The sequence below is a fragment of the Gorilla gorilla genome, chromosome 18, assembly GCF_029281585.2.
Source record: "Gorilla gorilla gorilla isolate KB3781 chromosome 18, NHGRI_mGorGor1-v2.1_pri, whole genome shotgun sequence".
Classification (NCBI taxonomy): domain Eukaryota; kingdom Metazoa; phylum Chordata; class Mammalia; order Primates; family Hominidae; genus Gorilla; species Gorilla gorilla.
In genome coordinates this window covers 31,769,908-31,785,463 of record NC_073242.2, presented here as the reverse complement: position 1 = coordinate 31,785,463, position 15,556 = coordinate 31,769,908, and the positions used below count along the sequence as shown (strand labels likewise).

At 53.1% G+C, this 15,556-nt stretch overlaps 1 protein-coding gene across 3 annotated transcripts in view; it reads right to left on the bottom strand.

Moving 5' to 3' along the window:
• Positions 1-454: 454 nt before the first annotated feature.
• The window catches only part of MVP (major vault protein), a 29,612-nt gene continuing 14,510 nt past the window's right edge, over positions 455-15,556 (bottom strand). For all 3 annotated transcript variants that reach the window (XM_004057443.4, XM_063700127.1, XM_004057444.4), the window contains exons 4-15: positions 15,278-15,401; positions 15,068-15,199; positions 13,295-13,389; positions 12,135-12,371; positions 7,975-8,256; positions 6,590-6,834; positions 6,318-6,515; positions 3,611-3,997; positions 2,510-2,626; positions 2,205-2,331; positions 1,104-1,292; positions 455-727 (exon numbers count right to left, since the gene is read on the bottom strand). In XM_004057443.4, the coding sequence (XP_004057491.1) occupies positions 500-727; positions 1,104-1,292; positions 2,205-2,331; positions 2,510-2,626; positions 3,611-3,997; positions 6,318-6,515; positions 6,590-6,834; positions 7,975-8,256; positions 12,135-12,371; positions 13,295-13,389; positions 15,068-15,199; positions 15,278-15,401 (2,361 nt within the window). In that variant the 3' untranslated portion in view covers positions 455-499. The remainder of the gene's footprint in view (positions 728-1,103; positions 1,293-2,204; positions 2,332-2,509; positions 2,627-3,610; positions 3,998-6,317; positions 6,516-6,589; positions 6,835-7,974; positions 8,257-12,134; positions 12,372-13,294; positions 13,390-15,067; positions 15,200-15,277; positions 15,402-15,556) is intronic.

Here is a 15,556-nt window from a genome sequence, read left to right as displayed (position 1 = left end):
ACTTCCAGCTCATCCTTCCCCTGCCTCGGGGTCCTCTCCCCTTTATGGAGGAGAACAGTCTCCTGTAACTATCTAAAGATGTTGACCGGGCACAGTGGCTCACACCTGTAATCCCAGCACTTTGGGAGGCCGAGGCAGGTAGATCACCTGAGGTTGGGAGTTCGAGACCAGCCTGGCCAACATGGTGAAACCCCATCTCTACTAAAAAATACAAAAATTAGTTGGGCGTGGTGGCATGTGCCTGTAATCCCAGCTACTCAGGAGGCTGAGGCAGGAGAATCACTTGAACCTGGGAGGTGGAGGTTACAGTGAGCAGAGATCACACCACTGCACTCCAGCCTGGGTGACAGAGCAAGACTCCAGCTCGAAAAAAAAAAAAGATGCCAGGGGCACCTCCCCTCCCCACCATTAAGCTCCCTGGTAACCCCAACCAATGTCAGACAAGAGAAAAGTGTTGAAATTGTAAATGCCCAGAAACTTCCATTGTATTAATCAGGAGTTAGCGCAGTACGGGCACCACGTGGTTGTCTCCAGGAGCTTGAGGGGCCTGAGCAGACTGGGGGGATATCCCCTCCCCGGGGCTGGGCCCACTGGCCACCCTTCTGCCCAGGGGCTGACCCTCGGGCCCCATCCCCAGCAGCCCAAAGGCCGTGTTGAAGAGGTTGATGGGAGTGGAGCCATCGGTGATGAGGGTTGATTTCAGGCCCAGGGACTGGAGCAGTTTTACCTGGAGGGTGAGAACAGGAGGAAGTTGAGATGGGCGTCAAACCCTGGCCACTTCAGAGTGACCCTCCTTAAGTCAGCTGGTTTGAAGGGTCACCTCCCCTGCATCTGACCACCCTGCTTGACTGCCTTGGAAATGCCTGTCAGACTGGCGTCCCATCCATTTCCTGTCTCCTCCGGAGCTCTGGCTCACTGCTGGGTCTAGTACAGTGCCTGACGTTGATGCAGCGTGACACTGTGTGAATGACCCACGATGCAGGGACAGGTCACTCACCCCTCCCTTCCCCACAATCTTTCCAGATGTTGTGTTTTCCACCTTGGCTCTGCCTTCCTGGTTTCAAGGTTGGTCCTGAAACAAACACACCTTCCCCAACTCTCACCTGCATCTCAGGCCCAGCCACAGCAAGGTCCCTGATGGTGCTGGGGCCTATGGCCTCTGTCATCTGCTTGAACTTCTTCACCTCCACCTCAGCCAGCTGCTGAGCCTTGCTCACCTCCAGCTCCAGCTGGGCCCGGGCATAGACCAGTTCCAGCTCTCGGACCTTCTGGACCCTCTGGAGCTCAGCCTCCTGGAAGGGGAAAAATCAATCATTCTTTATTTTTTGACCCAGGCTGGAATGCAGATCAGGACTCACTGCAGCCTTGAACTCCTGGCTCAAAGGATCCTCCTGCCTCAGCCTCCTGGGTAGCTGGGACTACAGGCATGTGCCACCACACCCAGTCAATTAAAAAATTTTGTTTTTGTAGAGATGAGGTCTTGCTATGTTGCCCAGCCTGGTCTTGAACTGGCCTCGAACTGACCTCAAATGATCCTCCCATCTCAGCTTTCCAAAGTGCTGGGGTTAGAGACCTGAGGCACCACACTAGGCCTCTTTTTACATTTATTTTTATTTACTTTATTTTTGAGATGGAGTTTCACTCTTGTTGCCCAGGCTGGAGTGTAGTGGCACAACCTCAGCTCACCGCAGCCTCCACACCTCCTGGGTTCAAGCAATTCTCCTGCCTCAGCCTACCAAGTAGTTGGGGTTACAGACACATGCCACCACACCCAGCTAATTTTTTGTATTTTCAGTAGAGATAAGGGTTCACCATGTTGGCCAGGCTGGTCTTGAACTCCTGACCTCAGGTGATCCACCCGCCTCGGCCTCCCAAAGTGCTAGGATTACAGGCGTGAGCCACTGCACCCGGCCTCTTAATAGGATTTCAAGCATTAAATAAGATCATGCCTGTGAAGCATACACAGCACTTGTGCCAAGGAGGCCAGTGCATGAGCGCCCAGCTGCAAAATGGGTGTTCTAATCCTTACCTTCCAGCAATGGAGTCAATGAATCCTACAAGGCAAAGGACTTTGCAAATGCAAAGTACTTGGATAGGGCTTTATGTTGGGGGACCTGGTGTCCTATACAGTCTCAGGGACTTTAGGGAATGGGCCTTTTCCAGGACTCAAGGCCACCCTCTTCTTAATGCCTCCCCCCACTCACCGTTTCGATGGCCAAGGCCTGTGCTTTTAGCTTGGCCTGCAGCACGGACCCTTCTCCCTCAATCCGGGCTGCCTCTGCACGGGACTCGGCCTCCGCCTTGGCAGTCCCGGTGCTCTCCACAGCCATGCTGGGGAGAAGGCAGAGTCAGGTAAGACCCGGGAGACAGCCCAGTCCCCCCACGGCCTTGACTTATGCTGTAGCCGTGCACTGTCTCATCGACACCCCACCCAGGCCTGCTGCCCACACCAGCTGCTGTCCTAAGACCCTCGGCCCCTGCCAGTCTCCTCCTCTAGTTCTCAACCCACCTCAGAGCCTCCAGCTCCAAGAGTTCCTTGCGAGCTTTCTCGGCTTCTGACTGGTCCAGGATCTTCTGCCGCTCAAGCCGGCCGCGGGCTTCCTGCTCCAGTCTCTGAGCCTCATGCCTGGAGGAGACGGAGTGCAGGTGAGAGGCTGGCATGGGGCCAGAGCAGGAACAGGAGCGCCAAGGGCAGCGACCACCAACCAAACCGGTGCCCAGGACAGACCCCAGCCCCTAGAAGGCACCCAATACGCAACTCAACCCAGAATGGTATACGCGCCACAAGCCAGTGTCATTCTAGGCCGGACAAATGCAGGCGTGACTGCGGCCCCCTACTTTCACGCCACTTGAGTGGGAAAAGAACAAGTATACAAGGAGGATTTCAGACAGTGACAAGTGTGGGAGAGACCAGGCAAAGAGGGTGCTATTCAGCTGTGAGAGAAAGAAAAGTGTTCCCCAAGGAGGGGATCTTTGGGCTGAAGCCAGAAGGAGAAGCCTGCCTGGAAGGGAGCTCGGGGGCGGGGGGAAAGCTTTCTGGGCAGCAGGAACAGCCATTGCAAAAGGCCTTCAGGTGGGTCCAAGCTGTGCATTGAAGCAGCAGAGGAAGCCAGTGGGGCTGGAACATGTCAGCTGGAACATGTTCCAGGGACGAGGAGCATGGAAGGGGGAGGCTAGAAGGCAAATCGGGGGAGGCTGGCTGGAGCTGCAGGAAGGAGTTTAGGTTTTATCACATGCAAGATGGGAGGCTGCAGGAGCCGCATCTGATACGTGCTTTTTTTTTTTTTTCTTTTGAGACAGGGTCAGTCTCCCAGGCCTGTTGCCCAGGCTGGAGTGCAGTGGCGCAATCATGGCTCACTGCAGCCTCAAACTCCTGGCTTCAAAAGTGATCTTCCTGCCTCAGCCTCTCACAGTGCTGGGATTACGGGCATGAGCCACCGCGCCCAGCCTGATTCACATTTTAAGTGGGTCACCTGATCTGTTGTGTAGGGAATAGATCTTTGAGGGTAGGGATGGCAGCAGGCAGTCCACAAGGGATGCCAGGTTATCCAGTTCCCAGCAGTGGCCTGCCATGGGCATTATAGGCAGCTGAGCTCCCAGCCTCACTTACTTGGCCGCCGCTTCCTGGGAGTTGGTGGTGATCTCGATGGCCAGCTGGACGCTGCGTTGCAGGGCGTCCCGGGTCCTCTGATCCACAGGCTCCACCGACTGCACGTCCACACTGCTGACCACCAGCCCGTTTTGGGGGAAGACAGCCTGGTCCCGGGGCCTGGGCAGGGCCATGCCATTGGGGCCCTTCGCTTCCGAGGTCTCAAAGCCAAAGACAGCAGTGCGAATGATGCGGGCTGAGTTCTTATGGAAGTCATCGAAAGTGACAGAGGCCACGGCCCCCCGCACCCGGGATGCGATGGCTTTGCAGGCATCACCTACAAAGTCTGGCACTGAAAAGAGCTTGGCCGTCTCTTGGGGGTCCTTCCGGTCATTCACCTCAAAGTGCCTGTGAACAAACAGGCCCAGAATGGGGAAGCTGCTTTCACCCAGGAATCTCTCTTTAGAAGAGACAAGGTCTTGCCATGTTGCCCAGGCTGGTCTTGAACTCCTGGGCTCAGGCAACCCCCCAACCTCAGCCTCCCAAAGTGCTGGGACTACATGTGTGATCACGCCCAGCCAGCAACTCTCTCTGAGAAGAACTTCAACACCCATCCTGTGTGGCCGGGCAGGGTCTCTGACAATAGAGAATGCTAATGTATGCCTGGTAAGGTCCTAAAAACTTAACACACGTTCTCCTTTAATCCCACTCAGCCACCCTATGAGATGGCAATGATCACCACCCCCATTTTACAGATGAGGAAGTAGAGGTCCAGAGAAGTCAAGTGGCTGGCCCAAGACTTGCCATATAACATGTGACAAGCCAGAAAGCTGAACCAGGCAGCTGCTTCTGGGGCCTGTGCTCTTAACTATGATGTTGTAGTGCCTGGGAATATGTCGGCAGCCCTGGGAATATGTCGGCAGCTGTCTGCCGCCATCAGGGCACTGGCTGCTCTCAGCTAAGAGGTGAGGGACATGCTTGGGAGTATTGAATATTGTTTTTGGAGACAGTCTTGTTCTGTCACCCAGGCTGGAGTGCAGTGGCGCAATCTGGGTTCACTGCAACCTCCGCCTCCCGGATTCAAGAGATTCTCCTGCCTCAGCCTCTTGAGTAGCTGGGACTACAAGCTGGGACTACAGGTGCCCACAACCCGGCCTGGCTAATTTTTGTATTTTTAGTAGAGACAGGGATTCACCATGTTGGCCAGGCTGGTCTCAAACTCCTGACCTCAAGTGATCTGCCTGCCTCAGTCTCCCAAAGTGCTGTGATTACAGGCATGAGCCACCACGCCTGACCCTCCCTCCCTCCCTCCCTCCCTCCCTCCCTTCCTCCCTTCCTCCCTTCCTCCGAGACAGGGTCTCTGTGGGTCTCTGTTGTCCAGGCTGGAGTGAGGTGGCACAATCATAGCTCGCTGCAGCCTCAAATTCCTGGGCTCAGGCAATTTTCCCACCTCAGCCTTCCAAGTAGTTGGGTCTATAGACATGTACCACCATGCCCAGCTAGTTTATAAATTTTTTTTTTTTAAACAGAGTCTTGTTATATTGCCCAGCCTGGTCTCAAACTCCTGGCCTCAAACAATCCTCCTGCCGCAGCCTCCCAAAGTGCTGGGATCACAGGTGTGAGCCACAGTACCCAGTCATGGACACTGTTTCTGTACATGACTTATCTCACCCAATCCTAATAGCTGCTATTGAGCTCTGACCAATAGAGGCACTGTTCTAACACTCATTGCATCTTTTCAATGGCCTTGTGAAGGAGAAAATGCTGTCTTCCTCATGTTACAGATGGGGAAAGTGAGGAAAGCACCCTGTCCCTTGCCCAGGTCCACAGGCTGCAAACAGCAGGGCTGGGGCGCAGGCCAGGGCAGTCAGTTTCCGAGCTTGAGTTCTCACCGCCCCCTTGCACTGCCCACTCCCGCCAGCTGTGTCCCATGCATCTTTTAACAGCCCGACAGTTACGCATTTAGCTGCACGCGCACTGGGAGCTTAGTTGGGGTAGTGTCCTGCTACCGGATCCCTGAGTCCCGACCCCAGGAGGTGAGCCCACGCCTTCCCTGGATTTGCGTGAACTCCTGGGTTCCCTCTTGACCTCAGCACTGAATGAGGTGTCCTGCCTTCATGAGGAGCCCAGCACCAGCACTTGAGCAGGACCCTCCTTTTCTTGGGGTTCCTAGGCTGCAGCCAGCAGGAACCCTCACCCACTGCTTGCCACCTGGTTTGTTTTTTTTGTTTTGAAACAGGGTTGACCGGGTGCAGTGGCTCATGCCTGTAATCCCAGCACTTTGGGAAGCCGAGGCAGGCGGATCACCTGAGGTCAGGAGTTCGAGACCAGCCTGACCAACATGGAGAAACCCCATCTCTACTAAAAATACAAAACTAGCTGGGCATGGTGGCACATGCCTGTAATCCTAGCCACTTGGGAGGTTGAGGCAGGAGAATCACTTGAATCCGGGAGGTGGGGGTTGCAGTGAGCCGAGATCGCGCCATTGCACTCCAGCCTGGGCAACAAGAGTGAAACTCGGTCTCAAAAAAAACCCAAAAAACCAAAAAACTAAAAAAACAAAAAACAAAGAAACAGGGTCTTGCTCTGTCACCCAGGCTGGAGTATAGTGGGGCCATCATGGCTCACTGCAGCCTGGACCTCCTAGGCTCAAGTGATCCTCCCACCTCAGCCTCCCAAAGTGCTGGGATTCCAGGAGTGCACCCCCATGCCCTGTCCCCGTTGTTACCAGTTGTAGGCCAGCTGCAGTTGCAGCCTGGCATGATCCGCCGTTTCGATGGTGATGACGTCTGTGAAGAAGTCAGGCCCCAGCAGCAGGCAGAGCGCACGGCGGGCATGGGGACGCTTGGGCCGCCCAGCTGAGAGGGACAACACTGTGAACTGCTCCTCAGGACCCAGCGACACCAGCTCAGGCCCGAAGACCACACTGCAGAGACAGCCGAGGGTCAGAGCCAGACCCATGGAGAGCCACCCCCTACACCCTGCGCTGCCAGCACTCACCGGGCTCGCTTCTCTCGGTAGTCGTACACCTGCACCGCAGCGTTGTGGGGCACGCGGTAGCTGACCACACGGGTCTTGTTCCGGGGCGCCAAGGGCTGGAGGCTCTTAGCTGTGTCCTTCTCACCCCTGTCTGCCAGAGGGTCCTGCCCCTTGTTCAGCAGCTCCTCCACCCCGGGAGGCAGCTCCTTCTCCCACAGGACTTCGTCCTGGGTCAGCATGTAGGTGCTTCCAATCACAGCGCGCACCTTGGGACGAGGACAGGGAGGGAAGCTGCCCGTAAGGGTGGAAGGGAGGAAGATCCGCCCAGCTGTCCCGAAGCAGAGCCCATCCAGGGAAGGTGCGCCACGAGGTTAAACACCTTCTCTACGGGGAGGCCAGGCTCCACCCCGGGTTTGCCATCTGCTGGCCCTGTCATCGTGGGCTAACTACTTCACCTCTTGGGCTTCAGTTTCCTCATGTGTCAAGTGGACTTGACGGTGGCTACCTTGCAGGGTCTAGGGGTGAATGACATCTTCACATGTCTAGCTCAAACAGCTCTTGGCATAGAGAAGGTGCTCAATGTTATTTCTAGAATCTTCCTTCATGGGGCAGTTTGGAGGGCACCTCGGGGATGGTGAAGTAGGCTGTGTACACGGATGCTCCCTCGGATTCCAAGCTGGACTTCCAGCTTGGATTCTTAGAGAAGGTTGGAGATGTGGCCCGAGGTCAAATCAAGGTCAGGGTTTTAGGTGAAGCAGAAAAAAATGAAAGATTCCACCGGGATATGGGCACGAGGGAGGAGGTCCTTCCTGTTCCCTGGCCACCCCACATCAGACCTTTATGCTGGGAACCAGGTCTGCTGTGGGAAAGGGTCCCTGTCCTAAACCCCCACTTGTCCTCTCAGTGGACATGCTAATATTTTTTTTTGACATGGAGTCTCACTCTGTCACCCTGGCTGAAGTGCAGTGGTGTGATCTCGGCTCACTGCAACCTCCGCTTCCCAGTTCAAGCAATTCTGCTGTCTCAGCCTCCCAAGTATCTGGGACTACTCAGACCACCACCACGCCTGACTAATGTTTGTATTTTCAGTAGAGACAGGGTTTCCCATGTTGGCCAGGCTAGTCTCGAACTCCTGACCTCAGGTGATCCGCCCGCCTCGGCCTCCCAAAGTGCTGAGATTACAGATGTGAGCTACCGCACCCGGTTGGTTCTAACATTTCAAATGAGATATTTAAGGCAGAAGGATGGCAAACACTCCACGTAGTGCCCTCCCCCAACCAGACAGCCCACCTGATATGGCTCTCCATGCTGCTGAAGTCCCTGCCCACCTCTTCCACACATCCAGAGGAAGCCGCCACCAAGGCCAAGGCCACGTGGCAGCACTGCCACTCACTCCCAGCCATTACCTTTCCGGTCTTGACATCCTGCACATAGATGCCCTCGTTCTCGTCTAGAGGGATGGCCTGGCGCTCCTCCACCACCTCCACTTTGGCAGATGGCACATACTCCAGGGGTCCGCGGATGAGCCAGTGGTCCCCAGCCTGGTGTGAGACCTTCTCCTCATCCTCCCCCTCCTCCAGGGGCTGCAGGGCCCTCAGCAGCAGCCCCTGCTGCTCCGATAGCACATACACATCCTGGATGCCTTGTTCCAGCTGCTCTCCTGGCTGGAGGAAAAAAGACTTCTCTCCCTAGTGGGGAGACGTGAGGTTAGGGTCAGTGCCTTTAGGGTTGCGGGTGCTTCCAATGGTACCTCCCCAGTCCTGTGCTGTCTCAGGCCTGTGTGGAGGACAAGAGCACCAGAAGCCCGCCCCCACCCCCACATCATAATACGGTGAGGCACTGTCTGGACTGTGAGGCTCTACACAAACGCCTGCCAAATCTCATCCGGTCAAATGTGTCCTTGAAAGATTCCATAACTGTCAGGACCTGGATCCACGCAAGCTAAACCATTAAAAATCAAACTGTTTTTTCTTCTTTCTCCCAGGCTTTGTTTTCTAGAGATGGTGTAACCTAGGGCTTGACAAACTCTGGTTTTCAGGCCAAATCTGGATTCTGCCTTTTTTTTTTTTTTTTTTTTTTGAGACAGTCTTCCTCTCTTGCCCAGGCTGGATAGTGCAGTGGCATGATCTCAGCTCTCTGCAGCCTCAACCTTCCAGGCTCAAGCAATCCTCCCACCTCAGCCTCCCAAGGAGCTGGGACTACAGATGCGCATCACCACACCCGGCTAATTTTTGTGTGCTTCGTAGATGATGGGGTGTTGCCGTGCTGCCTAAGCTGGTCTCAAAGTCCTAGACTCAAGAGATCTATCCACCTCAGCTTTCCAAAGTGCTGGGATTATAGATGTGAGCCACCACGCCCAGCACCACCTGTTTCTTAAAAAAATTTTGAGATATAATCCACATATGAAATTTTCCCATCTAGAGTATACAATTCACAATTCAGTTGTTTTAGTATACTCAAAGTTGTCCAACCATCACTACTATGTTAAGTCTAGAGTATTTTCGTCATCACCCTGAAAAGAAATCCTGTACCTAGAAGTTACTGCCACTCCCCACCTACCCCACCCACCACTAGTCTATTTTCTTTATGTGTTTACCTATTCTGGACATTTCACATAAATGGAATCATGCAATATGTGGTCTTTGATGTCTGGCTTTTTTCTTTTTCTTTTTTTTTTTTTTTTGAGATGGAGTCTCGGCTCAGCAGCCCAGGCTGGAGTGCAGTGGTGGGATCTCGGCTCACTGCAACTACTGTCTTCCAGGTTCAAGAGATTCTCCTGTCTCAGCCTCCCGAGCAGTAGCTGGGATTACAGGCACCCGCCATCATGCTAGCTAATTTCTGTATTTTAACAGAGACGGGGTTTCACCATGTTGGCCAGGCTGGTCTTGAACTCCTGACCTCAGGTGATGTGCCCGCCTCAGCCTCCTAAAGTGTTAGGATTACAGGCGTGAGCCACTGTGTCCAGCTGGCTTCTTTCACTTAGCATAACATTTTCAATTTTATCCATGTTGTAGCACGTATGTCATTATTTTTTGTTTTTCCTAGAGACAGGATCTCACTCTACTGCCTCAGGCTGGAGTACAGTGGCACAATCATAGCTCACTATACACTCCACTTCCTGGGATCAAGCGATTTTCCCACTTTAGCCTCCCAAATAGCTGGGACTACAGGTGTGCCACCATGCCTGGCCAATTTTTAAAAGTTTTTGTAAAAATGGGGTCTCACTGTGTTACCCAGGCTGGTCTCAAACTCCTGGCTTCAAGCAATCCTTCTGCCTCGGCCTCCCAAAGCACTGGGATTATAGTCATGAGCTGTTGCGCCTGGCCTGCCATTTCTTTCTTATGGCTGAATGATATTCCATTGTATGGATATGCTACAATTTTTTATCCATTCATTATATATGGACATTTGGGTTATTTCTACTTTTTTTTTTTTTTTTTTTTTTTTGAGACAGTCTTGCTCTGTCACCCAGGCTGGAGTGCAGTGGTGTGATCTCGGCTCACTGCAACCTCCGCCTCCCGGGTTCAAGCAATTCTCCTGCCTCAGCCTCCAGAGAAGCTGGGATTACAGGTGCCTGACACCATGCCCAGCTAATTTTTTTGTATTTTTAGTAGAGAAAGGGTTTTGCCATGTTGGCCAGGATGGTTTCCAACTCCTGACCTCAAGCGATCCACCCGCTTAGGGACGTTCCTTTCCTCTAGGTATAAAAAGGATACGTCTCCAGTGAGGGGCTTGTGACCTACCTCAGGGGAAGGTCAGAACATCCTAGGTTTTATGTCCTGCTTTAGGGGAGAAAGGTGTTGAGGGAGTCAGAGAGACCTTCCTGCTTCTGCTGCTTCCTCAAATGCCAAGATTTCACACTTCAGGGTAGCATATCCTGAACCCCATCAAGACCCAGAGTTGAAAAGGGAAGTCGTTGTCCTAGCAGAGCTAGGAGCAAAGTCACATCTGGGTCTCCTAAGTCAACTCTCCTTGCCTTTCACCCCACTGTCTCATTTCCTGCCACCTCATACGTTTATCTGTGGCAGGGCCAAGGAAGAGAATACTGGAACAAAGGCGATGGTGTTCAATGGAGATAGTTCAGGACCCACTTCCCCTGATCCTCTCACCAAGTTCACTTGGGGCCTGGGAAATTGTGCAAGAGACAAGCTACCAAAGGAGGTCACTGAAAAAGGTACAAGAAACTAAACTGGTCTGGGACTCCGGGACTGAAGAACGGCACCGTGGCAGGGGGTCTTGCATCCGCCACCCAACAAGAGACAGCCACCCAGGCTCAGCGTTTCCCAATCCCAACGAGCAACAGAAGGCAGCCCAGGTGGGCTATACCAAGTGCTGGGATTACAGGTGTAAGCCACCATGCCTGGCCTATTTCTACTTTTTCTGCCTCCTGTTTTTGCAGATAAACTATTCCAGGAGCATGGCAGTACTCACTTGTTTACGTAGTGCCCAAGCTGCTTTCCTGACATAACAGCAGAGTTGAAGAACTTCCACAGAAACAATGACTCACGGAGCCTGGAGTATCTACCATCCAGCCCCCTTTACAGAATGAGTTTGGCAACTGCTGGTATTCCCACATACAGTTCAGAGAGGGGATGAGGTAGGGGGTGGGAGAGGGTAAACCAAGAGGTTTATTTTACAAAAGATGACAAAGCAAAGTGAACACCAGGATATTAAAGATGTGAAATATAGTCACTGCATGATAGTTCAGTCCATTACAGACTGCACATGGTGGTCCCGTAAGATTATAATGGAGATTTTTTTTTTTTTTTTGAGATAGTCTCACTCTGTCGCCCAGGCTAGAGTGCAGTGGCACGATCTCGGCTCACCGCAGGCTTGATCTCCAGGGTTCAAGTGATTCTCGTGCCTCAGCCTCCCGAGTAACTGGAATTACAGGTGTGTGCCACCACACCCGGCTAATTTTTGTATTTTTAGTAGAGACAGGGTTTCCCCATGTTGGCCAGGCTAGTCTCGAACTCCTGACCTCAAGTGATCCACCTGCCTCGGCCTCCCAAAGTGCTGGGATTACACGTATGAGCCACTGTGCTGGCCTATAACGAAGCTTTTATATTGTATTTTTACCTTACCTTTTCTATGGCTAGATACACAAGTACTTGCCATTGTGTTCAGCTGCCTGCAGTATTCAGGACAGTCACATGCTGCACAGGTTGGCAGCCTAGGGGCAGGCTACGCCATCTAGACTAGGTGACATCTAGTTTGCATAAGTGCACTCTTTTGCACAAAGACAAAATCATCTAAGGACTATTTCTCAGAATGTATCCCCATCGTTAAGTGGCGCATGACTGTATCAGAGAGAGTTTCAGAGTCTCAGGCAGCGGGTAGCCAAGAGGCCTTCCCAGAAGGGGAATTAACTTCAGGTCTGAGGGGTAAGTCAGAGGCTGCCAGGAATCAAATGGGCCAGTGTCTCAGGCGTGTAAGAACTAAGCATGCAAAGGCACAGAAGGTGTTCCTAGAACGTGCGTCTGGAGGAGAGAAGGCAGAGGGCCTCATGCCACTAGAGGGCATACATCTCCCAGGGCAGTCCTCTGTGGGGGTGTAGGGACCTCACCTTGACCACGCGCTTCTGCCCCAGCTGATTCTTGCCATCCGGTCCGACAGGGTCGAGAATCACGCAGTAGTTGTGGGGGCCCAGGGTGGTGATGGGCACAACCCCCAGCACCTCCTCGTGGACATCTGGCACGTGGGCCTCTGTGTCCTGCACTGTCACCAGCCACTCCTCCCCAGTGCGGCGGGACACTCCCCTGAAGTCCCGGAAGTTCCGCCGAGCCCGGAGGTGCAGGGCTGTCTGCAGAGCAACGTGTTGGGTATTTGAGCGACCTGCCTCCAACTTCAGGGGATCTGCGAGCCCCATTGGCCACCAAATGCTCCCAATGCTCCCAGATCTCAGAGACAATTTCTACCAATCCAGGGATTTTTTTTTTTTTTTAATCGGAGTCTCGCTCTTGTTGCCCAGGCTAGAGTGCAAAGGTGCGATCTCAGCTCACTGCAACTTCCACCTCCTAGGTTCAAGCGATTCTCCTGCCTCAGCCTCCTGAGCACAGCTGGGATTACAGGTGGGTGACACCATGCCCAGCTAATTTTTGTATTTTTAGTAGAGATGGGGTTTCGCCATGTTGGCCAGGTTTGTCTTGAACTCCTGACCTCAGGTGATCCTCCCGCCTCAGCCTCCCAAAATGCTAGGATTACAGGCATGAGCCACTGCACCCGGCCAGCTTTGTTTTTTTTTTTTTTTTTTTTTTGAGACAGGGTTTCGCTCTGTTGCCCAGGCTGGAGCACAGTGGCATGATCATGGCTCACTGTAACCTCTGCCTCTGGGGTTCAAGCGATTCTCCTGCCTCAGCGCCTCTGGAGTAACTGGAATTACAGGCATGCTCCACTACACCCAGCTAATTTTTAAACTTTTTGTAGCGATGAGTTCTCACTGTGTTGCCCAGGCTGGTCTCAGACTCCTGGCCTCAAGTGATCCTCCTGCCTCAGCCTTCCAAATTGCTGAGATTACAGACATGAGTCATTGCACCCAGCCCCAGAAAGACTATTTAACCCTTCAGATGATCCAGAATACTCAGGCAATCTGATCTCTGAATTTTTTTAAGTGACCCTAAAATTACTGCTTCTCTTTTACTCTCATACCATTCTACCACCATTCTCTGCCACTCGGAGGGTTCCCTAGCCCCAGGTCCCTTAAACCACAGCCCCCAGAGCACCAACCTTTTCCGTAAGGATGACGGCGTCCACCAAATCCAGAACCTCCTCAAACACCGCTGGGAGGTATGCCCCTACTGTGGTGACCAGCCATTCTTCCCCTGGGCCAAGAGTGGAGGGTAAGGGACAAGGGCCCCCCAGCCTGCTCCCCACCTACCCCTCCCCACAGCTTAGACACAGGGGATTGACAGATTTCATAGGCAAAAAGATGGCACTGACCCCAGGCTCAAGGTCCTGACTGCGGTCCTCTTATTCATTCTTTTGAGGCCAAACCCCCACCCCAGTTGAATTTTAAAAGCTTTTTTTTTTTTTTTTTTTTTTTTTTTTTTGAGATGGAGTCTCCCTCTGTTGCCCAGGCTGTGATCTCAGCTGACTGCAACCTCAGCCTCCTGGATTCAAGTGATTCTCATGCCTCAGCCTCCTGAGTAGCTGGGATTACAGGCACGTGCCACCACGCCCGGCTAATATTTGTATTTTTTGTAGAGATGGTGTTTCAACATGTTGCCCAAGCTAGTCTAGAACTCCTGGCCTCAAGTGATCCGCCCACCTTGGCCTCCTAAGATGCCCACGTTGCTGCTATGCCAACAGCCTGTTCTGCCTTCTCTAAGCTCCAAAGACCAACTTTTGTCCTTCTGCTAAAACAGGCAGCAGAACTGCCTCTGTTAGAGTTGTGGATGTCCTTTGTTTTATTGGAGAAGCCAGAGTGCCTGGATGCAGGTCCCAGCCTCGCCCTGCCTGGCCACACCCCAGGGCAAGCAACCTGCATTCTGCATCCCAGTTTTGATATATAGAAAGTGGGAATGGCCGGGTGCGGTGGTTCACGCCTGTAATCCCAGCACTTTGGGAGGCCGAACCTGGTGGATCACGAGGTCAGGAGATCAAGACCACCCTGGCTAACACGGTGAAACGCTGTCTCTACTAAAAAAAAAAAAAAAAAAAAAAAAACACACACACACACACACAAAAAAATACAAAAAAAAAAAAAAAATTAGCCGGGCGTGGTGGTGGGCGCCTGTAGTCCCAGCTACTCAGGAGGCTGAGGCAGGAAAATGGTGTGAACCCAGGAGGCGGAGCTTGCAGTGAGCCGAGATCACGCCACTGCACTCCAACCTGGGCAACAGCAAGAGAGCAAGACTCCGTCTCAAAAAAAAAAAAAAAAAAAAGTGGGAATGGTAGCACCTCGGGGTAGTACCTCTGTTGCCCAGGATGGAGTGCAGTGGTGCAATCACAGCTCACTGCAGCCTCCACCTCCTGGGCTCAAGAAATTCTCCCCCTTCAGCCTTCTGAGTAGCTGGGACCACAGGTGTGTGTCCAACGCCAGGCTAATTTTTAAATTCTCTGTAGAGATGGGGTCTCACTGTGTTGCTCAGGCTGGTCTTAAGCTCGTGGGCTCAGACGATTCACCCACCTTGGCAAAGTGCTGGGATGACAGGTGTGAGCCACTGTACCTATTGGCCTACATTTGTCAATTGTATTTGAACATCTTCTTTGTTGATCCAGAATCAGGTAAGTCATGGCCACTGCCCACAGCTCATGGTGAAGGTGGGGGAAGGAAAAGCCACATCCGCATGGTCATGGTCACATTTTCCAGCCCAAGTGGAAACAGCATGAAGCAGGGGTGGGGAAGGAAGAGCAGTGGGTGGCCCACAACAGCTTTCAAAAGATACCACGAAAGCGCCTCTCTGGGGCTACAGGAGGCTTTCCTCAACCTTCCCCTGCTTCCCCTGCAGTGGGGACCCCTCCTGCCCACCCACCATCATCGCCCCTTGGTGAACCCACCTGTCACCCTCTCCTTGCCATCCCGGTCCCAGCACTCCTTGCGGGCCCTGAGCCGCAGAGCCTGGTTCTGTCTGATGATGGTGGCCTGAATGATCTCCACGACCTCCACTTCCTTCCGGGGGATGTACGTGCCTGGGGAGGGAAGGTGATGGTCAGAAGGTATCAGGGCTATGACAGGAAGGCAGGGAGCCCTATGGAGACAGAACTTACCAGGTCCCTCGAAAAGCCACTCATCTCCTGCCACCACCTTGTCTCCATCTTTATCCTCAAAATCAAGCAGCGCCTTTAGATGGAGGGCAGTGTTGGGCAGAACCACCTGCAGGGGTGTGATGTCCTAGTGGGGAAGAAGGTGGGGACACAGAACCATCAGTGCTGTGACCCCAGGGCCAAGCCTCATGTTCTGGAGGCGGGTCCACAACATCCATCTCTGTATGTCCTGAAATAAGGCTGGGGTGGAGGCCGGGCACAGTGGCTCACACCTGTCATCCC